Source organism: Lepisma saccharinum, chromosome 19 (assembly GCF_977018435.1).
Source record: "Lepisma saccharinum chromosome 19, izLepSacc3.1, whole genome shotgun sequence".
NCBI classification, from domain to species: domain Eukaryota; kingdom Metazoa; phylum Arthropoda; class Insecta; order Zygentoma; family Lepismatidae; genus Lepisma; species Lepisma saccharinum.
The window spans coordinates 48,608,674-48,636,669 of record NC_139247.1 but is presented as its reverse complement, the minus strand read 5'-3'; the positions used below and the strand labels follow the sequence as shown (position 1 = coordinate 48,636,669).

Here is a 27,996-nt window from a genome sequence, read left to right as displayed (position 1 = left end):
TTGGTTTGGATATTCACGAACTTTGAAACTACTATTGTGTCTACAAAAACGAATGAACCACTCTCACAAATGTAAAAATACTTAATTATGTACAGTGTAAAACGTCAATTGTCAATCACAGATGCAAGTAGTCAAAACGGTCATTGTGAAGTGTCATAAATAGTCAGTCTTGGTCAAGTGTCACATATATTCCTACTTGTTTAATCAATATTAATGTCTATAGTCTACAATCACAGTCAAAGAGATGCATATCTATCATGAAATCGATATGATATGTAGGTGATAAAGGCTTATAAATTCAAATCGAAAATCCCTAAGTATCTTGAGCTTAGAGTTACATACATTTATAAAAACAATAAAATTAAGCCATATTAAACAAAACAAATTCTTAAATAAATAATAACAATGAAGTGTACAACAAAGAATAACAGTGAAGTTATAAGCTTTTCTAGTATTCTTTCATCGCAGTGGCTGGTTTTGTACTCTGTGTTCAAAACTTCAGAGCTTCTTCACATATGGAATATAGTGACAGTTTTCTTTGGATGGACGGTAAGTTTTGGTACAAAGAATAAATAATACCCAATACTTCAGCGTCTGAAAGAGAAATGATTCATGATCAGTAAATATCCAAAATATTAACACTTTTCAATAAAACTATTGATTTCGTTGTATTATACTATTAAAATTTGAATACGTTTTTAAAATGTTTTTTCTTGCCTATCATATTTTGCCATGACGAGATAGTACAAAAAATAATATTAATTTCAATTAATGTTCTCGAACAACGAAGCGGCACACATAATGACAATAAAAATGTATGAACCAGAAGTTGTTACATATTTGTACAATTAACAGATTAATACACTTATTTTAATGTTAAAATTTCATAGGCATTCATGTGGAAACCTAAAATACATATCTTAAGTTTGTTCACGTTGCTTTTTTAGGGTGCACAATAGCCATATCAAAAACTTGCATAATACTGCATGTTAGATGGACAAATAACTTAATTTATTCTCATAGAGGGTTGATCAATCTACAGACTATTTAAATCTTTAGTACTGCTATAACATTACGATAATTCTTGTAAACCATACTAGACATTTAGCAACATTATCGATACCAAAAACAATATCCGTATAGCTTTGTTGCGAGCAAATGTTCTGCGTGACGTATTTTTAAAACTATAGTTTACACTTTGTATAATTATATATATGAGGTTAATTATAATTTAATAAAAATATATTAATTTCAAATAGTAACACACATGTAAAAAAGAACAATGCGCTTTTAATGAATGCATATACAATTTATATCTTATCCAGGATAAAGTAACTGTACAATAGCTTACAGTTATATTTGAAAGTCACTGTAACTAACTCGGATATACTAAAGAAACAACTTTATGAAAACTGGCTGCATGTAAACAACTACACCATGGAGTGCAGCCAGAAGAAAAAGTTAATCAGAGGCGTGCTAGGCTGATATGTTTTGTGGGTGTTAAATTGAAAATATAATAATAATATATACACATTGTATACAGTTAAGAAAGTTATATGGTTTAAAACTACATATTGTTTTCTATATATTATATATTAACCCCACGCGCGCTCGCACACACATACAGTTTTTTGGGAATTCGGGGCTATATTGCGTTTTCGTTAATAGATAGTGGTCGTTTTAATTTGTACATTAAATTATTATTATTATTATTACATTTATTGTAACTTAGTCTACAATACATTAAAAGGTGAAAGATAAAATATTTTCAGTCACGACAGATTTGGGGAGGGGTAGAGGGAACTTTCGGGCTGCCACAGCCTACCCGCCCACCTTACTGACGCCCTGGAGTTAATTATAATAACGCTTTATAGTAAAAGTCAGTTAAGTAGGCACTGAGAATAATACACTGTATTAGCGATACTCACTAAAAATGAGAATAGTGGAAAATCAAAAAAGAAAATGTTATGCAAAACTATAAAGTTATAAATGGAACAGAGAGAGAATATACTTACTGTTCAGGTTTACTGTGTCCCTTGCTGGTGGCCCCTGTAGGCCAGCTCCTGTGGGTCCACGTTTGCTGGTTGAGGAACCACTTGAATGCTCCTTCCGTACGAGCCATGTCCATGACTGCTCTCGTGAGAGTAGTGTGGGTGGCTGACGACTTCATACGTCACTGACTTCTCGTGGTGGCTGAACAGCTTCTTCAGGCCGATCACTGCTGACAGGACGAGGGCAATCTTGGCCACGAGCAGTGCTTTGCCTGCCAGCAAGGCGAGCTTTCCAAAGGCTATTGGTATCAGAGTGGCTGCCATCAGCTTCAGACCAATCAGCATGGGCAGCAACATCTTTCCTTCCTCTGTAACGAAGTATAACAATTATTATTTTTATGTTTTTGCGTGGGGGATTATTTCGGCTTCTTGCAATACTAATATTAAGGCCTTTCTGCAATATACATCATTACTTTTGAATTAGTTGGTAGCGTAATTTTGCAGCAATGGCCTGTATAATGTTTGAGATCAGAGCAAAAATGAAAACCCTTGTCATATTCAGGGTTATTAAAGGTCCAATAATTTTAAATAAATTCAATTCCTGTGCAGGAGATAAAATCAGCAAGTGTAAATGGGTTTTAGACCTTAAAGAACCTTTTACATCTGTAAAATATTTCAATTCGGTCCAGGAACCTTTTTTCGGGACCAATTTAAATGCTGTCCAGGAACCTTTTTTCCGGATCAATTTAAATACGGTCCAGGAACCTTTTTTTCGGGACCAGTTTAAATAGGGTCCAACTTCTGTATTGAAATGAAACAATACGCATCTTGGACCGAATTTAAATTGGGCGAGAGAAAAAGTTCCGGTCCTGTTGCGGAACCCAATAGAACCCATTAAAATTTATGGATTCCTGAACCTTTAACAACCCTGGTCATATTCTAATGTGGTTCGGTTTGACAATAACGAAGTGACAAAATTCTTTATCCATTGATGGGTTACACCACTGTTGGTGGGCTCAATTTTGCCTTTAAATTTCATACAGTTGGACGGATATTCTATTTTATATGTTATGAGCTCGATTCAAATGTTTCAATTATATTGAAAATCAATTACCTGAACACGAGAATTTTCAATACGTTTGTTATTGATTCTAAGGAGAATATAAGTTAAAATATCTAGTATTTAAAGAGGTACTAAACTTGCGACACCTTTGCTTAATCGAATATGAAGCATATGGCTTGGTCCTGAAATGGACAAGGGAGTTGCTTTTTTCTTTTGCACAAAATAAGAACAACATTTATAGTTGATATTAGAATCTACTGCACACTAAATTTGGTTCTTTTTGAACTAGAAAATGAACTCCTTGGGAAGTTGAAATATCCAGAAATCTCATTCTCATCTAAATATGACATGTTCTTTTAGATCCAAGCCACAAAGGTGAAATGAAGTACAGTATTAAAGGACACAAGAAAGTATCTTCAACACAATTTGGTTCAGGCATTTTATTTTCTTGAAAGCGTAGCAAAGATGTCAATATAAGCTTCTGTAAACACATTGCATTCTGCGCACGTTGCCGATGCTAATTTCCGCGGTTTAACATGTTGGTTAGCGACAGACTTGGAAAAATAAGAGCTGCAACACACTCTTGAATTTGTAATCGACAAGCTTTCAAATGTTCCAATTCTTGTAGATTTAGAAAGAAACGGAAGTAACTATAAATATTGGGTCAGTAGGCCTGAAGGTATCGTATTTGCATTCACTAGCAAATTTGGCTAGCAGTTTAGAAAACACAAAACCAGGCGATGCTTCATGTGTGGAACGTTTTCAAATTTGGGTTAAACAACAGGATCCGTCATTTTACCATATGAAGTACATGTTCTCAATGTGAATGTTGTATATGTGATCTTACTGCATAAATAATATAACACACCCAGAGGCATAGCTGCGGTGGGAGAGGCATGCGGAGTGATTCCCTGGGGTGACAAGGCAAAGAGGGACCCGAACGAACAAGATAAATAAAAGAACAGAAAATTTTGCAGCGCCCTCTGAAATTATTGGCGCCCAACTAAATCAATATTATTTTCAGTTTGCAAAGAAATCTTTCTAAAAATGTTCTTGTTCGCTTCGCTCGCAATCCAACCATTTCAGTAGGAACCACATAAAATTTAAACTCACTGAAATTAATGGATTTATTATGAGAATTGGTTAATTGATTTCGTTAATTTTACTTCGCATGAGGATTGAATTTGATACATTGAAGTCTGCTGTGTTGATATTTGGTACTTGTGTTTGTGATGTGTGTTTTATGTCATTCAAGTGAAATGTGTAATATATTAAAATTTTTGTTGTTACAGTTAAGTAGTAAAATTATTCTGCAGCAAGATATATTTATGTATGCTATGTATTATGTGTGTGTGTGTGTGTGTTTGAAAGAGGCAGGGGGAGAGATGTCGCGAGAGAGGGAGGGCGTGTCGTCTCTTAGGGGCGTATGTGTGTCTACATGTTGTAAATGTAAATATGATTATGTTATCTTTCTGCAATTGGAGACTTGTCCCTGTTGAGGGTGAATAAATAAATGCATAGTATATGCGGTAAAAGAACAGGATGTGAAATAGTTTAGAAAAATCGTAAAGAATCAAAATAAGGAAACACGTCAAAATAAGTCAAAATAAGTAAACATGTGTTCGACGCTTTCAAGAAGTGTTTATGAACACTTCAGCTTCAATAACATATAAAAATATTCTAAATACTGATTAATGTCAGTCATAAAATAATACTTCATCTTAATGTGATATTACTTTTACTTAAAGAACATGTGCATTATATACATCATATTGATCTTTCTCTTTATGCTGTATGAATTGATATTTATTTAATTACTGCCTCAACAGGGTGAAAATCCTCAAATTACAGAAGCCAGATAAACATTCACACAAAAGGTAAGTTTTGTGCTCAATCATTTACGTGTTGATAACCTCATAGAACAGAGAACTAAATAGTGACAAATGCGCATCGAAGGACAATTCTGTCTTTTAGTGTGCTTTGTGACAGTTAAGACGTTGTAGAGGGACGCGCTGACGTGAAACAAAATTAATACAGGATAGTCACAATAATTCTAGGTGGATTGGACGAGGTGTAATTCGAGCATATCGGGAATTACAAAAGACTCACACAAAAATGGAATAGTATAGGGAAGATCGGAATAGGTGAAAGGAAAGCAGTGTAGCAAAGAAACTACAGTGTGTGTATGGAGTATCGATATGAATTCTGTAGTTACATTTCTCAGTACAGTAATAACAATGCTGTTAGGAAAATATCTAAACAATATTGAACGTATACTTTAAAGATACGGTCAAGCGTTTTCTGCTTCAGGACCTTGCATCATTTCCGAGCAGCAATATCACGCCATCGTGTGAATAACAGATTGTCGGTATGTGTTGCCGCTAACTATTGTTTTACGGAACGAATGACCACCTTCAACGCGGAGATTTTTTTTTTTAGTTTTATTTGTGGCCCGCATTGTACGGGACATATGATTATCAAGATTCGGATAATCGAGGTTCTACTATATCACTTTTACTGTGAAAATTTTATAGTTTCGGGATTTGTATTTTGAGCGCAAATTAAAATAAGGGTAAACTAGGGCAATAACGATATTTTTCCCCAAGCAAGGAAGATGAATATGGGAAGCGAATCTACAGGAGCTAGGGAAGTAAAGGAGAATTGAATATTTCCTGAGCCGTCAGTCAACTTTCATATACTCCTAAATACCACCCAAAAGTGTATATTTGTGCTATGAGTTGGTATATTTATCGAATTTACCACGATGGCACAGTGGTAATCAAAGGGTCCTGATTCGATGACCGATGAATACACATTCCTCTTTAAATTGTAGATCCATTCTCGATTCGCCTATTTGGACATGAAGTGGACTTAATACTCGGCTGGCCCGACCCTGTGGCCGAGTGGTTAGCACATCGCGCTGCGACGCCAAGGGTCCCGGGTTCGAATCCTGGTCGGGCTTGGTTGTTTGTTAATGTCCATTCATCAATTTCATCATTTCATCACTCATCCCCATCTTCGCAAATTAGCCAAGAGGCACAAAACGCGAAGTAAAATAAACTAAATCAATCAATCAATCAATAATACTCGGCTGGACCTTTGGTCGACGCCAGCCGTCTCCTCCCGTTTCGCCTTATCCCGTTTCGTCTTATTGCGTTTTCACCTCTTCCAATAGAATTTCGCGTGATTTATGTAACACCAACACAATTCCCACCTGGGAATATTATCGACTTGAAGGGTAAATCATAATGGGAGCGCAGAGCTTGTGATGTTGCCTACCTTGGTTCCCATTGTCCTGTCGGTTAGGTTAGGTTAGGTTAGGTTAGGTTAATAATACATTAATAATAATGACCCTTCATGTAGATAATATTCCCTGGTGGGAATTTTTTTGTGCGTAAGGGAAATGGTATGTCCCGCTTCGCCTTAGAAAGTTGGTGTCACATAAATCACGCGAAATTGTATTGGGGGAAGTGAAATCGCAATAAGGCGAAACGGCCCGTAATCACGCCAGCGAACCTTATTTCTTTCCAAATTTCCTCTACTTTTTAAAAACCTATATGATACGGTTTGCTTTCGCAGTTTATATATATTCGCCATAGTATCGTGGCTATGCAAATATCTAGCCAACATATAGAAAGCATGGCAGATTCCTGTGTGTCCTCTAGAAAGAGTTCTAAGCAGATATAATTTTTCAGAATATGGAATATCATAGCAGTTGTTCGAAAGAAGGAGAAATTTCGAAAACCGCTTCGCTGGCGTCGGCCAAAGGTCCAATCTAGCCTTAAGGGCAGGAGGAATAGTTTGTGTCCAGCCAGACGCGAGGATCCTAAGCTGCTCTTCCCCCACCGACTTTTTCACGCGGCGAGGGAGAGAGAGGTGTGTGCAGTGGATGGTCGTATGAGGAGAAAAACTTAGCATTACGCTCATGGGAGTATTATTTCATTTCTTCGCTTGGGAATATAAAACTTCCGATGGCGTAGAAAAACATTTGAACGGAAAGCGAACAGGCTCAAGATTTCATTTTCGGTTTGGAAAAGTCGATTTGATTAGACGTAATTTGAAGTTGCCTCTCCATGAGGAATAGGGATCCTGTAAAATCCTGTAAATACTTATTGATCATATTTTTCACAGATCGTATCTGGCTTAATAATCAACTTGAAACACCACTTCCACTTCCAATATGAGGAGAAATGCATGCTCTCTTTTGCCTCTGTCGTTATATGATGTTTTGACAGTAGCAGTTCACATTTCGACATTATTAAAAAAAATGTCCCCATGATGCGGCACTGTCCCTCGTAGACTTGAAACCAACTTTTGTTCACCTTGGGTGGGGCGGGGGCAGTAATAGAAGATGGACTGGTTGACCACTGCACCCTCCCCCCCCTCCGCCCCGCCACCACGCCTCTGGAGTCTTCGCCGAGTCCGTGTTTTGGTTGCACCACGCTACCTCTTAAACCGATTTACAATAGTGACCTAGTGACCAAATCGACAGAAACAATGCTAGGCCAATCAAAAACGGCGGCAGCCAGGAATTTCAAGTTTCCCAGGACGCAATAGCTTTCTTGTTTTATTTCGTTCAGCACATCCGCCGAAGTGTAAGCGTGAAAACTGTCGGCTTAATTGATCTTCTCATAGATATAATTAACGTAAACACATCATTTCCTTTCGTTTCTATGCCCTTCCTGATCATCTGCGTGATTCTCTGCATGATCTACTTTCGCGTGGTAACAAGTTTTACCGGTTGGAAAGGATACCCGTAATTGCTGGGTCCATTTTTTAAAACTAGAAATCGTTGTTCCCAAGTGACTTAGCAACTAATTACCTCTTTGCAGCCGAAATCAAGATCTCCACTGTAGCAGGTTTGAACTTACGAACTATAGCATCTGAATTATTATTATTATTTCAGACGATCTTTTGCTGCCGATAAGTAACTTAAGAAACTTGATACAATATAATTTTATACAGTAATTATTCAAAACATATTCAAACCTAATTTTCTGTATTTCCTGAGTGTAAGGTTTTACTTAAATGTGCAAATCCATGCAAAGAAACACGCAGACATTACACCCTGGCTTAATTTTCATGACAAGATCACACCAACAATAATCCTTCTGGGCAGTCCTCGATTTAAAAAAGTGGAGATGGGGGTTCATAGTATTGAGAGGCCCCTGTTTATACAATGTCAGTTATAACTTTTAGTCCAAATGATGTCAGATTGTTAATTGAAGGGCTCGGGTGTAAAACGTGGTAAGTGACATTTTGGTCATTTTTGAGTTACAAAGTGAAATGTGCCATCCTTCAATTTTCAGTGAAATTGCCATGTCATACAATTTGCATTGGATTCAATGAAGCCTTGTGAAATTGGTAAACAAAACACGAAACCAATTTATGTACCGTATAGCTTCTAATAACCTTTTTTCTTAATGAACTCAGACATGACCAAAATGTCACTTACCATGTTGTTTATGGGCTTTTTCAAAGCAATTTTTCTCCCAGTTGAGACACCTTTGCACATGTAGACCTGGGCTGTGGAACAATTCAAGCCTCTTTAAACCCGGGCCTGCATCTCGAAGTCATTTCGTGCTACACATGTAAACACTCATTTTTATAATACTTCATATTTTTGCCGTTATAATTGTCATATATTTCCCATTTTTTTTGTAAAAGATGTAAATTAACGCAGTTGAACCGAAGTCACGTCTGCCGCCCTCCGTGGCTTAGTAGTTAGTACAGCGCGCTACGACACCAGAGATTTGTGTTCGAATTTCGGCCTGGGCATGGGTGTTATTTTTGATTGTTCCTTCATCAATTTCATCATATCATCACTCATCTTTATCTTCGCAATTAGCCAAAAGTGGCAGAAAAGCGAAGCAAAATAATGCAAAAAAATAAATCAAAAGCATCTTGAGATTTTGGGTTCGTTCCCCGCTAGAGGCCCAGTCTCGATCAGCCTATCTGAACATAACGTAATCTTCAACGACTATTAATATGGTATTTCCGAAAGTGGGATTATAAAATTATAACTACAACAACATTACTATTATAAACATTGACGTATTTACGATTTTTTTAGAGGGTTGGCTAAAGTTTTTTAATGTATATTTTGGCAGTGTAAGGTTGTATTTGTTTCCAGTTAGCACACTATGATTTTTTAGATATCTTTTTTTATAATTTTACCATAGGGCATTCATAGTATGTGGTTATTTCTTAACAATATGACCATTTTTAAGTCATCTAGTTATAATAACTTCCTTCACTTGGTTGGAGAACAGGCTTTGAAGGCTGACACCTTCCCTCCCCTAAATAAGCCCATGATTATGGAGAAGTTACTTTTTATTTAGATGCAACTGTGCCTGCTAGTTTTCAAAACATTTTAAGCTTAACTTTAATTTCTTATATAGTCTATTTACATCGCTATTCTACCTCATGGATTAATCGCGACGATGAGGATGAATGATGAACTGATGAATTGGCTCTGACCTCTGGCTTCGTAGCGCGTTACGCTAACCACTCCACCACGGAGATTGGTGTTTGTTTCATATGGCACGTCTTACAATGTATTGCACAATATAGTCTGCCAAGTACCAAAGGGAAAATCCAGGTGCGGCATGACATCCTCCTATCTGCCTAGACCTGGAACCTATCTCTCTCGCCGCTACAACAGGATTCGATACCCGGTGGAGGCACATAGTGGTTTGGATTTCACTTTAAACTGTAGCTCCAGTCCCGATTAGCCTTTCTGTGCTAGAACACCAACTCAAACTCAAGCTCTGGCCGCTAGAATGCTTGATGTGACTCATACAAAATTTTGCTAGGCTATATAACCCAGTAAGTTTGCAATTCTGGTAAAATGCTGCTCTCACTTACTTGAGTGAAATACTCTAAAGTATATTTAGCCTCATTAGACGGACATCTGCTTCAAATCAAAGGGAGTAATGGGTGTTGGGAGCGTAGTGTCAATCACACTGCTGTTGTTATCTAACTAATTGCATTTTAAACGGCCGTTAACAACTTCAGATTTTAGAAATTAATTCTATTTATTATATAACTGCAGCAAGACAAGCTTGATCTGTGTACCCAGTGGCGTAGGAACGGGGGTGATGATGCTCAATTGTTAAGGAACGGGTACAGTGTAACCCCTAAGAATCATCAATGCAAATTTTACTCTTGTAAATTTGCCTGACAAGTACAAAAATATTAAAGTTGGTAGGAAATAATTTTGGAATTATGAAACCTTTCTGCGCCCACATTATCTCCAAGAGTCAACAATTTAAAGCTTTTCTACATATTCGTTAGGAAACATTATTCAGAACTCCCATTTTTCATATTTTATGAGATATTTTCAGTATAGTGACTTCTGTGTAAAAGTTTTAGAGGAATTGAAAAAAGAATTCTGAAACTTCTTATGTTTTAGAGCACCCTTTTCTACACTAATGAATGGAAAGATCGAATTGGCTGGGAGCTGTGTAAAATAGGACTGATAAGAGGTAATACTGGTATTTTGAAAATCGCAATCTGAGAGGTGGTTTAGGGAGTCGGGTTGAGACCCATTCGTGTGCTGATATTTCTTTATATGTAAATATATGTGCGCACAGACATACACCCAAGCATATACACATATCGATTTCGTGAAGTGAACATTCTCCTCCTCAAATAAGAAACGTTCCAGCGCACCTTGGTTTGTAAGTTTCTGTTGTGGAAAGTAGGGCTTTACAATAAAAATAACTAAGTTTTAAGTGGAAAGTCTAAATACTAATTGTACTCAGCTAAAAAGGGCTGTATAGAACAAAAGGGCTTACTTTTTCGTCCTTCAACCTCCTCGATAAGTCCAAGATTCTCGGCAGCATCGCTAAGGGCTCTTCCGGCAGTGTTGACAACACCCATCACTTCGCTTCCACCAAGATTTATATTGATGGAGTGCGACTGGAGAAAACCTTGCACCTTGGAAGATATCCAGTTGTCCACTTCGGCGTCATTGAAGTTTCTCGGAGATCCATCTTCGGCGACCGAGATGTCCGGCGATCCGACAGCATCAGCCGTCTTCACAAGAGCAACACTGTCAGAGATCCGGTAGTAGTCTTTGCTGAAGAGCTTGTCGACATAGGAAAAGAGCTTGAACTTGATGCAAGGTACAGAGTCCCTCTTGACGCAGTCAGAGTAAACCTTGTCCAGCATGTCCTCTCTGGTGTGTCCAGGTATTGCATTCTGGAAGCTTCTACCTTCCTCTTGCTCTGTCGGCAATGCAAAGGTACCAGAAGCTAAAGCAAGAGCGACAATCACTAACCAAAGCGCCATGGTTCTGCAGCAACAGCAAATGCGCCTTCCAAAAAACAAACACCTGTCGGCAGCACCTGGATATAACTGTCTGCTCTCCTTCCCAATAAAGTCTGCACTGACCACTGCTCCCCTCTCTTATAAACCGAGATCTCGTTACTCTCAAGAACACTTATGAAGGCCTGGTTGGAGACTTAAACAGACTCACGAACCAAAGCGGATGGAGTTTTAAGGAGAACACTGGGCAGGGCAGTAGGAGAGGCAGAAGCAAATTGAAAGAAAAAAATGAAAAAAGAAGTTGAATGGAATCCATCCTCTCTCACGCAAATATGTGGAGCGCCTTTTCCTATGTTACCGTTCCCATTGCCTGCATGTACTCCTGACACCGCAGAACCACATTCCGCTTATTAGCCGGCCGTGCAATCAGACGTCGCAAAGGCACCGCTCCAGCTCGTACAACGGTGTCGAGATTAATCTTCAAAATCACTTTCTCCATGCCCTTCGCCTGTGAATGTACAAGATCTTCCTCGACGGAACAACTGAACATTTGCATTGCGATCTGCCTCCACTTCTTTCAGTCATAAGAACCCGAAGAAAAGACTTATACACTAGGAACATTGTGCAATGCCCAAGCTGTCAGTGTAATGCAACTGAAGGAACACCTGATCATAGTATGTTTGAATGTCATCTTAATGGAACTACACGTAATTATTTCTTACAAGAATTAAAAGAAGCAGGATATTATGGGGCATACGCCTTGTCAACACTTTTGAGGAATCCGACTATGAAAATAATATATATATATATATATATATACTTACCAATTATATTAGAAGAGAAAATATTGTATTATAATATTATGAAATTGTATAATTATGTAATGTAAAAACATATTTAACTGGTGCATAGCTGAAAAATGAATAAAGAAATAAATAAGATGTCATTTAAAAAGACAGTCTAGGTCTCCCTGATGGCGTAATGGCCACGTCGTGCCTTGCGATCAAGAGGTCCCGGGTCGTATACCCGGTGTAGACACACAATAGTTCAGATCCCATTTTAAACTGTAGGTACAGTCTAGTGCATAGAGTGTACTTAAGAAAAAGAAACTGAAGGGAAGACAGTCTGAAGACATTTGTTTCTTCCAACCAATCGTCCTTGAAAGCTAATGACCCCAGAAGAAAAGTGGGAGGCAAGAATATTTTTTTCTGAGGGCGTTCACATAATACAGTAATACTAAAACCCATGTAATGATCTAATGTTACTTGTTTTCCGAGGGGAGGGTTGGAATGATGCACTGGGAAAGGGAGCGACAGGTATCCACCTGTCGTCAGAATTAATTAGAACTTAAAAATTAGAAGTTAATATTGATAATATTATTATAATTATAATGATAGAGATACTGAAAGTAAGGCAATAACAATTAATTTTTTCTTTCAATATTTGCCCATTATGGAAATAAATATTATAATATCCAACAAAATATATGAGATCACGTCAAATAATAATTATTTATTTATGAATAATTTCTACAGCAGATCCCACAACCTTTTAAATGAGAGCCTATTCTCCAAAGAAAGAAATGTAGTATTCAATTTCTTGTTAATTTAGGGCCGAAATAGTGTGTGTGTGTGTGTGGAGGCAAAGCGTGCGTGTGTGTGTGTGTGTCCACTCGCTATAATAAGACAGTATGTAATATGAAATATTTCCGTGAGCTTTTACTATCAAAATCATATTTCAAATAACATACCTTTACTACCGGTCCAAGTCTACTTATGCTAGCAATGCTGAGTTATGAGGTAATTATATTGGATATCTTCAATCAAATAATCTTAAATTTTATTCTTTTATTGTAAGATACTATATTTCACGACCATGGAATATAAGTTTATTTAGTAAGTAGAAACGAAAATATACATGACACAAGAAATCTTCAAAACATAATGTGTATATATAAAAGTTGACATTTTTACAAATGGACATAAGAAAGCAATAGCATATTACGTAAATAGTAAAACATCTGTAAACAAGTCAGATATGTTGAGAAATTAAAAAAAAATAGCAAGTATTTTATGCTTTTATTTATCAAGTGAAACTTTAGTGAAAAGTGCACTGCATCACCAAAGTTAACCTAGGGTTGCTAGATTTCTAAAATAAAAAAAACGGGACATACAGATGATATAGGCATGGATATAGTTAAATTTACTTTTTTAAACATTTTTAAACATTACAAAATCAATTGCTGTTTAAAGCATTGTTAATTCCTAATTTTTAACATTTTGACAAAATATATTAATATTTGAGTGAACTCTTGGCATCCTTTAAGATAACATTTTTCCCAATGCATTACTATGAAATTCAGAACATCACTTATTCTCATTCACTTATTATTTCTTTAGCTAAATACGGGACAAATGGGCATCCCGAAAGGATACCGGGACAAAAGGGGACAATCCCGTATATACGGGACCCTACCTTAAACAGAATCATTGCTTTCATGCACTAATGAACGATTGGTTGTTACTTACCTACCTTGAAACTATAGTGATATGGGTTTACTGTCAGCGTATATAAAAATTAAAGCAATATATGAAATGAAGAGTACAGTAAAATACGCCAGTTGTTAATCAGGTAGTCAGAACTGTCTTGGATTATGAAACGTCATGAAGTCGATCTGTCTTGTTCAAGTTCCATTTAAATATAGTTCTATTTGTTTAAACTTTTATTAATAATGTTTGCAGTCCACACAGTATCACGTCAGTCAAATGAAGAAAAGGAGATATTATCCTTGAATGCGTTCCATACAAATATTGATAAAGGTCAGTAAATTCAAAATAAAAATTTATACGTTGATTATTCCACAAGTCATGTCACAGTTCTGAGATTAAAACTTTTATATATTTACATATGTGCAAACAACAATAGTCAAAAATGGGGCAAAATAATATTAGGACATAAATAAATAATATTTTTTGCGACCAAACTACATGAAATATATACATAAAGAAAAACAATAATCAGGTATACTCTTCCACTATCCTCCCAATGGTGGGCTTCAAACATCACATTGATACTCTGTGGTCAAATCATTTATAGTTCTTCCGTACACCTTTGTCATATCATACAATAATGGCAATATTCTTTGGATAAGGGCAGTGTTTTGGTACAATAAATAAATACGTAATGTATTAATGATCTGAAAAGAAGAAAAAGAGATATGTATCAGTAAAATAACACACACACCACACACGCACGCACACACACACACACACACACACACACACATGGCTAAAAACGTGTCTAAATATTATACTGTACATATCTACAATTCCCCGTCAGCATAACTCGAAATGAAAAATTGCTCGTGGTGGACGACAAACTGCCAGAAATTGATAAACGCTAGACAAAATGCATTCCTTAAATATAAAGAAAACACAACAATGGACCATTTTTTGAACTACAAAGAAACAGCAGCCAGAACTCAAAGGTACTTAAGTCAAACTAAGGCTGAGTTTTGGAAAAAGTTCTGTTCCTCATTAACAAAGAAATCATCCTTAACCACAACGTGGAAAGTTATTAACAGAATGTCTAATGCCAATAATATTAGTAGATAGTAGATATCATGGAGGGGACATAAACAGTAAATGAATCATAGAATTTCATCAAACCCCTAACGCCAGACTCCAGCGACTATGATTTCAACGCCATATTTAATTCAATGAATGAATCTATACCATCAAAATTGGAATGTTCATATACCAGCGCAGAATTAAGAAAAGTTATAAGTGAAATGAAACCTTCGTTGTCACCAGGAATGGATTGCATATTATATGAATGTATACAAAACTTACCGCAACTGAGGATAGATAAATTATTACAACTTTATAACGTGATATGGACTAGTGGGCAAGTTCCCCTTCAGTGGAAGGAAATTGTTATAATACTAATCCTTAAACCAGGAAAAACACCAGGATGTTCTAAAAATTATCGGCCAATAGCACTAGCGGCATGCTTATTAAAAAATTATGAACAACTTATACTTAATAGAATTACGTGGTGGATTGAATATAACAATATATTACCAAAATATCAAATGAGTTTCAGAAGAGCAATGGGGACAATAGATGTTTTGACTACACTTATTTTAGACATATGGTTGTCAATTGTTCGTCGTGAATTTTGTATAGTTCTTTTTCTGGATCTTTTTTGTGCATATGATGCAATCCTTATAGATTTGCTCGTAAAAAAACTAAAATGTCTCAATCTTCCTAAGCAAATTATTAAAAATATAGTGGGATTATTACTACAGAGAAAATTTTATGTTCGTTTCTGTCATCAACTTTCGAATGCTCGCACAACTAGTCAAGGACTTCCGCAAGGTGCGGTGTTAATTCCAACATTATTTAATTTGTATAGATAATTTGCTAGATTATTGCAATATGCAGATGATATTGTTATATACAAAAGCAGCAAGAAATCTCCCTGATGGTATAGAAAAACACAACTGGCTTTAAACAAATTATGCACATTGGTGTGATATCAATGGCATAAACATTAACGTAGAAAAATCATCTGTAATTGTGTTCCATAGAAGAAGATTACAAACTCGAGTTGTGTTAGACATTAATGTATCACACATAAAACAAACTAGGACACACAAATTTCTTGGCATTATGTTGGATGATAAAATTGAAATGGAAATCTCAAGAAGAACACATGGAAGAAAAGATGCTCAAGGCGTTTAACATTATAAAATGCCTCACAGTCAACATAAAGTTGGGAGCAGATCCTACACTACTCCACATTGTTCACAAGCAAATGCTAAACTCAAGATTAGAATATGGCTCTTTCTTGATTAACAATAATCTAAATTGGTCATTGGAAAAAATATCTTCAATACAATATCATAGTTTATGTAGAATCTTTGGTCTATGAAAAGGAACACCGAAACAGGCGACGTTTGTTGAATTAGGAGAACCACCACCAGGCACAATATCTTGAGAGAAAATTCTTAATGAAAAAGATGTCTTCCATATATAGTCCGATAATACCAAAATTATCACTCTTTCAAACCTTAATGTCATAAACCCGTACAGCTAAATATAAATTAAATCTTCCAATCTTAATCACAGCATACAAGTCGATCAAGGATTTCATACCGAAAGTTATTAGATTTTCAACATCTCCGTGCTTTACGACAGACTATTTTGAATTAGCAACAGAACTTCCCGTTCACTTTCCTCCATATCCAGATAAAGATACACGAACGTCAATGCCAAGTATGGTGAATAACATATTCATGGAATATGTACACTCTGTAGTGCATGAAGATTTATATATATATTATACAGACGCAACAAAGTCTGCAGCTGGTATATTGCAATACTCTAATGGAATACAACATCTACCCATTACCAGCAAAATTTTCCATATTCACGGCGGAAGCGTTTGCTATTCGTCAAGCGTCGTTGTATGTACAGGAGAAAAACCTCAAGAGGGTAGTGATCGCCTCTGCTTCAGCGTCAGTCTTACACTCCCTGGGGTCGATAACAGCTGATTACTATGTAATAACATTGTTAACATTAACATTTTGTATCACAAACTAACCAACTCAGGTTACAGTATTTCCTTTGTCTGAACTCCTGGGCATTCATCCATATAAGGAAACCATGTAGCAGACGCATTATCCAAGTACGCAGCTGAAGAATTAAGTCACCGATCGCTTCGGATTAAATTTTCTGCAAAAGCGCTAGAGTCACATGATAAAACAGAATTGTTGGAAAGTTGGCAGAAACAAGGGACAATTACAGGGAAGACTAATGGGAAAAAATTACTATTAAATTCAACCACTTATATGTAAAGAACCTTGGTATCAACATATTAATCTTTCAAGAAATTCTTTAACAAGCCTTCTTAGATGTCGGTTAAATTTCACCATAGCCCCTAAAGACTTGTACACTAGGAAGATTGTGCAAACCCCAATCTGACAGTGTCGTCTTAATGTAACTACGTGTGATTATTTCTTAAGAGATCTGAAAGAAGCAGGATATAATGGGGCATACGCCTTGGCAACACTTTTGAGGAATACGACTAAGAAAATAGTATATGTACTTATCAAATATATTTTAAGAGAAAATATTGTATTATAAAATTATGAAATGTAAATAAAATGTAACTGGTGTATAGCTTAAAAACTACAACCAAATATATATATATATATATATATATATATATACTGGATGATTTTCTTTAACCTGAATCATTTGAATATCTTGAAAAAAAATCATCCAACAAAAAATGTTCCAAATAAAAAGTTGATAGTTTGGAGGGGGATGTTTAGTGGTGCAACAAAAGAACACCCCCTCCCCCTCTTGTAGGTGGGGCGGGGGGCAACTTTGAAATTTCAAATAGAAACACCTATTTTTTATTACAGATTCGGATTTTACGGGAAAAATATACATAAGTTTTGTCTGAAACATTTTTATCGATTCGTGATAGATGGCGCTATAATCGACAAATTTTCATTTCTTGAATGTTTACATTTTAAAACCAATGTATTTCATTTCGCAATTCATTTAAATTCAAAAAATAAAACATTCTCGTGCATGAACTTTGTACTAATTCTTGACAAATCTTTTGAGATTTCATTAAGCTGGTAATTCGCCTATTTACAACATTTAAAAGTTAGATTCGATATTTGTTTATTTTTTTTATTGTTGTGTCAAAGATGCTTAACAAAGCTACAACAGAAAAATAAAATTAAAAAAATAAAACAATGTAAAGCTTTTTAGACTTTTCCTGTTAAATCATTGTTTGTTTATCATTGTTTGTTTATCATTGTTTGTTTTTCATTGTTTTCTTAGATCACAAGAATGCTCCGAGCGATTAATTTGACTAAGCTGTTGATACTTTTTAATATCAATGGATGTATTAACTGTAGAAGAGAAAATTGAAATGGTTCTCGTGTATGGAGAATCTGTCAGGAATCTCCGTCAAGCTGTCGTTGTTTATGCTCAGCGTTTTCCAGACAGGGTGCGTTCTTTTGCTTCGTTTCAACGTACAGTCAATCAATTTACTACTGAAGAAAGTGTTAAACCTAAACAAAGGAAGAACAGTTACTGGAGAAGAAAATGAAATTAATGTGTTAGCTGCTATGGCCCATGATGCTCATGTCAGCTCGCGAGAAGTAGCTCGAAATTCCGGATTGTCCCAGAGCAGTGTTTTGAAGATTTTACAGCGTCATAAATATCATCCATATCATGTGTCATTGCATCAAGAACTTCATGGCGATGATTTTCAAAATCGAGTGACGTTTTGTCAGTGGGCACGTGGACAAATACAAATAAACCCAAATTTCTTTCGTCTGGTATTGTTCTTTGATGAGTCATCTTTTACAAACCACGGAATGGTCAATCGGCATAATATGCATTACTGGAGTGTCGAAAATCCGCACTGGCTGCGCCAAGTTGAGCATCAGCGTCCATGGACTGTAAACGTGTGGTGTGGAATTATTGATGACAAACTCATCGGTCCCTACTTCATTGATGGAAATTTGAATGGTCAACAGTACCGCGACATTCTTCAAAATGAACTGCCAATATTACTTGAAGATCTTAACCTGGAACTGAGACAGAACATGTAGTTTCAGCAGGATCGATGTCCAGCGCACTATTCGAGATCAGCACGTGAAGTACTCGACCGTGACTTCAATGGCTGATGGATCGGCAGAGCTGGTCCTGTAAATTGGCCTGCCATATCACCAGATCTTACTTCACCAGATTTCCTTTTGTGGGGCTTCCTAAAAGATAAAGTGTATCGAGAATTGCCAACTACTCGTGAAAATATGATAGAGCGAATCCAAAACGCTTGTGCCATAATTGAACCAGAGGTACTTTTGAGTTGTGTACATTCATTCGAAGCGCGGATCAATAAATGTATTGAAGTTGAAGGTCACCATTTTGAACACTTAATGTAATTGAGAAGTGAATGTAGTTCACTAGCCATCGAGATATCTAGAGCTAAGAGTAATTTTGTATTTTCAAAATAAATTTATTTGTTATACAACAATTTCAAGTCCTGGAACAAAAATGTTTTATTTTTTGAATTTAAATGAATTGCGAAATGAAATACATTGGTTTTAAAGTGTAAACATTCAAGGAATGAAAATTTGTCGATTATAGCGCCATCTATCACGAATCGAAAAAAATGTTTCAGACAAAACGTGTGTATATTTTCCCCGTAAAATCCGAATCTGTAATAAAAAATAGGTGTTTCTATTTGAAATTTCAAAGTTGGACCCCGCCCCACCTACAAGAGGGGGAGGGGGTGTTCTTTTGTTGCACCACTAAACTTCCCCCTCCAAACTATCAACTTTTTATTTGGAACATTTTTTTGTAGGATGATTTTTTTCAAGATATTCAATTGATTCAGGTTAAAAAAAATCACCCAGTATATATTATACTGACTACTGTCTCGAAAGTTCTGGATTTCAACCAGGACATGTCTGTTTTATTGGGTTTGTTCTTTCATCTATATTATAAGTCGTCGTCATACTCGCAATTAACCTAGAGACGTAGAAAGTTTATGTAAATAACCCAGTACAAACAAAACATACAAACTTGTTGCTGGCTTTCATTGATTCGATAATCTGATTTGTATTCTTGCTTACCATGAAGCTATGCAATTCCGGAATGCTCTCACTTTGAAGGTATGCATAGCTACAGTAATTATATATGTAGAAATTCTTATTAACTAATATATCAATGCTCAAAATATGCTTATATTTTGAGTATCAGCTTTCACATTTCATAACGAAGTGTCTACGTACTGGTTTATAATGCTGTTACTTTGACCACACAACTAATTGTTCAGAAGGTCATACATAAGTATTCCGATTCGCATTCGTGATACAAAAAGCAAGAACTTTTAACAAATATATATCGAAATGTAATAATAATTTATCCTAAGTCACATTGTTGATACTGATTTGAATAGAACCAAATTGGACAAATAAACTCAACATACTGTTTTGTTAGACACGTGTTATTATAATTAGTTAATTGATTTATTTAGCACACATTTATGTAATAAATACATTGCATATTTACAGAAAAAGCAGAATAATTTACAAGTGCAAATTTGAATTATTTACATTTTCAGACGTATATACACATATTACACCACTCTTTTGAGGATTGCGAATAATGAGAAAATAAAAATAGGCTGAAAGAGTGTTGTTTCTGAGTTTTGCTTGTAAAGTAGCTACATGTTAATAACCGTTAGTAAATACATGGAATAGTGTTTAAAAGAACAAGTACTGTCAGTAATCACAATGTTCATATCAATTTTTGGAATTATTAAAAACATTGCATTTTAGTTATTGTACGATGCAGTGGGAGAATTTCGCTCGAACGCCAAATAGATAGATAGCGCAAGGAATTGAGAGCTTCTTCGCTCCTGATAACGGTAGTATAACCACGCTTCTTCCACGATAACGAATCTCGACAGGAATTGTTCGTTGTTTTCAAAGTGGGACATGATTTTCCTGGATGCCTTCATCCTATCGTGCATTTGGTCCGTGGACAGATTTTTTGGCATCCATTTCCATGAGAGTTTGCGCATGCGCAGATCATAGTGCACACACCACACGTTTCGTTGATATGTGGCTGTCTGAGAGAATCGGGTTATGAATCTGAGCAATGATTTGCGGAACTGTAACTGTTTTTGGCCTTCCTCCGTAAGGGGTATCGTCTGTTGAGAATTAACCATGTTCAAACTGTTCCACCCACATGCTCACATCTGCATATGAAGGATCAGAGTCCTGCAGGGTGTTGCCCATTTCCCCATGGATCTCCTTCGGAGACTTGCCCTGGGGGAACAAAAACTTAATCACAGCCCTGATTTCTGTACTTGTCAATCTCGCCTGCTGAGCAGACATGTTCACTTCACAGGTCTTAAAACACAGGAAAGGCTTCGATGAATGCTCTGAGTTTTGGTACTTGAACTGAACATACAAGGATATGAACTTTCAAGACATAATATGACCTTCCTGCAAATCGTTTGGGATCATGGTGGGGCCACGATTTTTTCAGCACCCTTGTACTATCTAAACTTATAAATATAATAATGGATATTTACTTACATTTAAGGCCTACTGTAGGCCAGTTCCTGTGGCTCCACGTTTGCTGGTAGGGGGACCATCTCGATGTTTCCGTACGAGTTACGTCCATGGCTTGTCTCGTGAGTGTAGTGTGGGTGGGTGACGACCTCATACGTCACTGACTTCTCGTGGTGGCTGAACAGCTTCTTCAGGCCGATCACTGCTGACAGGACGAGGGCAACCTTAGCCACGACTAGTGCTTTGCCGGCCAACAGAGCGAGTTTTCCCAAGGCTATTGTTATCACAGTGGCCACCATCAGTTTTATGCCGACCAACAAGGAATACATTAGCCTCGCTGCTTCTTCTTCTTTCTCTGTAACAAAGATATTTATAAAGTTAGTAAGAGCTGGTGGTTCAAAACACTTAAGAAACTTGAGAGGTGGTTTGTCTTTCAAGTTCGCCGTCACCAAGGTGTGAAAAAAACAACTCAATATGTTGACCAAGGCAGTAATTTATTTTATTATACACATAAACTAAACGTAACGTTTCAACCTTAGGAAAGCGGGCATTAAAACTTACAGGAAGGGAGGGAGAAGCATCTTAAGAATAGCAAAGAATGCAAACAAGAAAAAGGAAAACAGAAAAGAGGAAGAGGAAGGGATTATCTACGAAGTGAAATGTAAAGAATGTCAGAGTGTGTACATAGGAGAAACGAAAAACAGGCTGAAAGACAGGTAGAAACAACATAGTGATGAAGTACGACTTAAGATAGAGAGAAATGCGATATTTAACACACGAGAGAAACAGGACATGGCATAGAGTGGGATGAGGCTAAGCAGATAGGAAGGGAGAAGAGAATACTAGTGAGAAAATGGAAGGAGGCCAAGGAAATAGAGAAGAAAGGTGAAGAAGAATGAACTGAAATGGGGGACTGAAGTTAAACAAAGAATGGAAGAAGGTGTTAGAAAGAGTGGAAAGGACAAGAGAGAAAGAGGAGAGAAGAAGGAAGAAGAATGAAGGAAAAAGAGCGTGAGATAAAGAGTCCAACCACATTCTATATGGAAGTAAATATGTTTAGCCATTTAGGTGAAAGTACAGTTGACAAGGGAAAGCCAAATGCTAGAATGTTCCAGAACAACTTTCTAATAGTCTGGAGGGGAGTAATGTTTGTGTATATATATATATATATATATATATATATATATATATATATATATATCGTCCTGTTTTTGTATCTTGTTACATTTGTACTTGGTGCAGAGTCTGAAGAAGACCTTGCTAGAAGGTTGAAACGTTACGTTTAGTTTATGTTTTATAATAAAATAAATTACTGCCTTGGTCAGTGTTTGGGATAGATTAGTGTATGTATTATTATTTGTGTTATCAATGTGTGAAAATTTGTATATTTTAAGTATTCATTATACTTGTCGCCACTAGGTGGCAGGACAGTGCAGACTCTCTTCTTCGGAGACTGTGCAGCGCGTGGTACATATCGGGAAATACCCGCACTGAACGAGAGAACAGCGAGAGACATTAGTGTATATAATCAGTCCAGTGTTTAAATAAGAAACGCAACAGTCAGCATATTGAGTTTTTTATATCATGGAAACAAGGCTTAATGGTGTTACAAGGTGTGAGTGTTTCAGCCCACTGTGAAATAGTTCTTGCTCATCTCCTGCTAGTAAACAGCCTGCACTGGGCAATTTGAAAATTAGATTTGAGAATTAATCATAGAGCAAAGATCCACATATGTATACATACACATACACAGAGAAAAGACTGAAAAGGGAGAAGGGGTGAGAAAGGAAAATATGGAAATTGTGAAACAGGAAAAATAAAATGGGAAAGAAATACAGAAAATTATAGAGGAAACAGAGAGAGAGAGAGAGAAGGAGTGAGTGAGAGAGAACACACTGATGAAAAGAGACAGTAAGAGCAGAGGAAAGGAATATATATATATATATATATATATATATATATATATATATATATATATAGAGAGAGAGAGAGAGAGAGAGAGAGAGAGCTGGGGGGGGGGGGCAGGCCAGTAGCTAGATTTGATCTCCAGGGTGGGAGGGTTATCAGGTTGGGCTTTGTAAACTAAGCCCACTTTTAATTAATTTAAGAGTATTAAATAAATTATGTAAATTATGTGTGTGTATATGGGGGGCCAATAAGTTATATAACATTTAGAAATTTCCATCAAATTGACTGCTACTGAAATCATCCCTTACATACTCCATACTACTTTTGATGACAGAGATATTTATATCACACAAGAAAAATTCACAATATTCAATTATAGTGCCTACAATACATTCCACCCCCGGCGGACACAATAAAACTCCCCTTCGTTCCCAAAACTTGGGAGCTGTTGGTTGACCTTTGACGGAGATGTGGAGGGAATTTGCATGATGACGTCAAAGTCACAGGCTTCTGTCTAAGCGGGAGGCTGCAACAGGGGCAGCGAAGGTACAGATGAAGAAGCTTCCCTATAAAAGAACTTTCTAAGGTCTGGAGAAGAGAGTCTTCTAAATACTTTCCACAACTTAGACTTCTGTTCATGAACAAGATGAACAAATGTAATAGCTGCTGTTCATGTTCTGTGAATTTATCCTTCACCAAAGTTGTGAACAAAATTATATCTGCTACCAACATTTTCACTCTACTGCAAACAAATTATACAAAATAGTTTTACCTAATGTCAAGGGGTCTGACAACAATGTCAGTGGGGGCTGACAGCTGTTCCAGGGCGACTCAGGCCACCCTGGCCCCTGTCTGGCTACAGACCTGGAGAAGGGGGTGCGAGAGAGAAAAAAGTTGGAAATAGAGAAACAAGGAAAATAAAACGAGAATGAAAGACAGAAAATAATAGTGAGAAATAGAGAACACACTAAAGAAGAGAGAGAGAAGGAGCAAGAGAGTAGGGAAAAGATAGAAAGGGAAAGAGAGAAAGAAGCAGAGAAACCAAACGATGAAATATAGAAGAAAGAAAAATAGGAAGAGATAGATAAAAATAAAGAGAGCATAAAATCAAACACACCAAAAATACAGAAAGAAATTAATGAAGAGGGAAAGAAATATATAAGAAATAAGAATGGAAGAAAGAGATAGAGAAACGGAGATAAATGACGTGCATAAAATGAAAGAGACAAAGAGAGAGAGAGATAGAATAGGAAAGAGTGAGAAAGAGAGAACAGAAGAAGAGAGAGAAATTAAGTACATAAAACAAAAGAGAGGAAGAAGCGACGAAAGAGAAAATAAATAATTTGAGTAACCACGACTGCCGAAATAGGGCTCATCTAAAATATTTCGACCACGTTTGAACTCACTTGAACAAAACTCTCTGGTGGTGCGAATGGATCTGTTTCAGCCAGCGTCGTTTGCCATTTCCGTTTGAAACTTAGGCATGGACGTCCGCAGGATTTTTTCCAGGGAGGGGCGAGCAAGGTATTTTTTTTCCAGGGGGGGCAAAGGACATATATTTTCCTCCAAAATAGAGATGCCCCCTCAAAAAACCCTGTTTCAGTCTGAAATTATCATGTTCCTTCAACGAATTTATAATAATTAACATAAATTACTGTGATTGAAATGAAATTTTGTGTGAATTATATAATTTTTAGGTATACATTCATTTTCCAGGGGGGGCCGTGGCCCCCCCTTGCCCCCCCCTTCCGGACGCCCATGAACTTAGGTAGCAAGCATTGACTCGCATCGCCAGCCGGCAGTTTCCACGGTTCAACGGACATCGCTGTGTGTCACGTTGTCACATTCCACGTACAGCTTTACGCTGCTGAATAAAATTCTGTATAAAATCGGTTTCGCAATGTAAATTGGCAATGATAATGGATTTTAAAACCAGATGAAAAGAGCTTCAAAACAAGACGAAGATCATATTTGTAGGACTGACTACCCATTGCTAAGAAAATGTTGTATCGCAAAATTGAAAATAACGGTTTTTTGACAAATTTTAAAATTATAAAAATTAAGAATTGTGTTTAAAATATTTCTGCTTGCATCGTACTAAAACTTCATCACGATCGGACAAACAGTTTTTGATTTATAGAACTTCAATGAACAAACCTCCAAAAAAAGGGGGAGCTCTTTTTTATTCTCACGACGATAAAAGACAGAGTCCATACTCGAAAAAAATGGTTAGCATTGATTAACGCAGAATTGAATAAGCTAAGTTTTAATGTAAATCGGTTTTATGTAGATTTACTGGTTAATTTTTAATTGGAGTTCAAACTCGAGTATCTATATAACTTTTAATCCGACAGTAGAATTGATTTATGGTGTAAGGATTCTGACCAAATTAAATTTGTCACAAACATGTGTGCCTTTTTAACAGCCTACCGGTGCTTACTTTCTGAATAAGTCAAGTAAGACGAGATATTAACCTATTATCACTACATAATATAAATTAATATGAGAGGAAACTATTTTTTTTCTTTTTAATGAACACAGAGTTGTGTTGTATGAGCTTCATATTTTCAACGATTGCCTATTTTTTTTATTTGTTTTGAAGTCCACTTGATACACAGAAAGGCTAGTCGGAATTGGTCCTATAACTTAAAGTGGGAACCAAACCCAAGACCCTTTGATTACAAATAACGATTGTCATTAGTTCACCTCTTTCACTTTCGCATCTGAAACACCCCTGTAACAGAAATTTGACAGAAAATTTGAGAGTTTTTAATAAAATGTATCGCTGTTACATAATCCAAAAGGATTTGTAGCCATTATTTTCAATTGTAACACATTTATAATAATCCATTTTAACGGATTCGGCTTCATGACAGCATATGGTAAGCTACATTGAAATAAGTTCATGAATATTTTTTTAAAATAAATATATTGACATTTACGAGGGAGGATCAAAAAGTTCGTAGAATGAGGTGTAAGGAGTGAGATGAATCGAATGTTAGTTTTACACTTCATAATTCAAGTCACTGTAAGCTGTCACGTTCAATTTCATATTGATTTCTTTTTTCTCCTTCGGATTAATCGGATTATGAAGAAGTTGAACAAAAAGTTCCAAAAATGGTGCAAAACTAAGTACAAGCCATAATAAAATACGCGTATTTATGTTCGAAGCACATGTCGACCCAAGAGGTTCATAAGGATGACATTAAGGGAGCGTGTCCCAGGTAATTCTACAGTTGCAAAATAGGCAACAGAATTCCGTCGTGATGGCTCTCCATTCAGGCCCTCCATCAAATTCAGTCACTGAGGAACTGATTATTAAAGTGGAACAAATTGTCATGGCAGACTAGTGATCATTAGACATGTGGAAGAGTCTTTTGGTGTTTCATTTGATATAACACAAGCAATATTGATGGAAAAACTCCAGATGGAAAAGGTGTCTGCTCGATGAGTAGCCGGAATGTTAACGCAGGAACAAAAACCAAACCGTGTGATGATTTCAGAGTCATTTTGAATATGTTCCAGCAGGATTCAGATATGTGCATGAAGCAGAGTGAGCCCCAGAGCTACATTAAGCAGGGAAATTAGAAAACAATGTTACATCAACCACAACGGGAATGGAAGTCGGGCCTTTCGTGGCAGCTAGACGCAGTACGGACTGGACCACAGGGTTTATCTTAATCTTAAAAGGCTAACAGAATATATTTTGTAATGCTTACTCTTATCCTTCTTCTTCTTTTTACCACGCCCTTCCTCCTCGATCAGTCCAAGGTTCTCTGCAGCATCACTAAGGGCTCTTCCGGCACTGTTCACAGCTTCCAACACGTCATTTCCACCAAGATTTATCGTGATGGAGTGCGACCGGAGATAATTCTGCATCCTAGAAGATATCCAGTTGTCGACTTCGGCGTCATTGAAGTTCCTCGGAGACCCATCTTCAGCAACCGAGATGTCCGGAGACCCAACAGCATCAGTCGTCTTCACAAGAGCAACATTATCAGAGATGTGGTAGTAGTCTTTACTCAAGAGCCTGTCGACATAGGAGAAGAGTTTGAACTTGATGCAAGGCACCGAGTTTCTTTTGACGCAGTCTGAATATATCTTCACCAGCATGTCCTCTCTGGTGTGTCCAGGTATTGCATTCTGGAAGCTCCTACCTTCCTCTTGCTCTGTCGGCAATGCAAGGGCACGAGAAGTCAAGGAAAGGGCAACAACCAAGAACCAAGACGCCATGGTTCTGAGGCAACAGTAACGAGCCTCTACAAGAACAAACACGCACTGACAACTCCCGAAAAACTGTCTGCAATGACCAATGCCTCTTATTATAAACAGGGATCTCATTTCGACCTAAGGAACGGTTAGGGAGTTAACAGACGCACGAAACAAATCGGGCGGCCTCAAAGGGGAACACTGGGCTGGACAGTGAAAGAGGTAGAAGCAAATTAACAACGGAAAATTAGGAGAAAAATAACCTATTCTTACTCACGCAAGTATTTGCAAAGTTGTTGCTGTTCCAAATTCCGCTATTCACTTCTGACTCCCAAGAATCAATTTCCGCATGTTAGCTCGTTATGCAATCAGTAACCTTATCCTCGCGGTGATAACTTAAAATTCACTCTGCAAATATTTCCTCTTCGAATCTACAC

At 36.8% G+C, this 27,996-nt stretch overlaps 1 protein-coding gene across 1 annotated transcript; it reads right to left on the bottom strand.

The window, feature by feature from the left end:
• LOC146003017 (uncharacterized) lies at positions 1-27,590 on the bottom strand. Its single transcript, XM_083141178.1, has 5 exons — positions 27,070-27,590; positions 21,604-21,797; positions 10,854-11,463; positions 2,016-2,359; positions 1-594 (listed from the first exon to the last, which is right to left on the bottom strand). Exons 1-4 carry the CDS (start codon positions 27,581-27,583, stop codon positions 2,025-2,027), a joined length of 1,653 nt encoding a protein of 550 aa, XP_082997304.1. The 5' UTR covers positions 27,584-27,590; the 3' UTR covers positions 1-594; positions 2,016-2,024.
• Between the last annotated feature and the right edge of the window lie 406 nt (positions 27,591-27,996).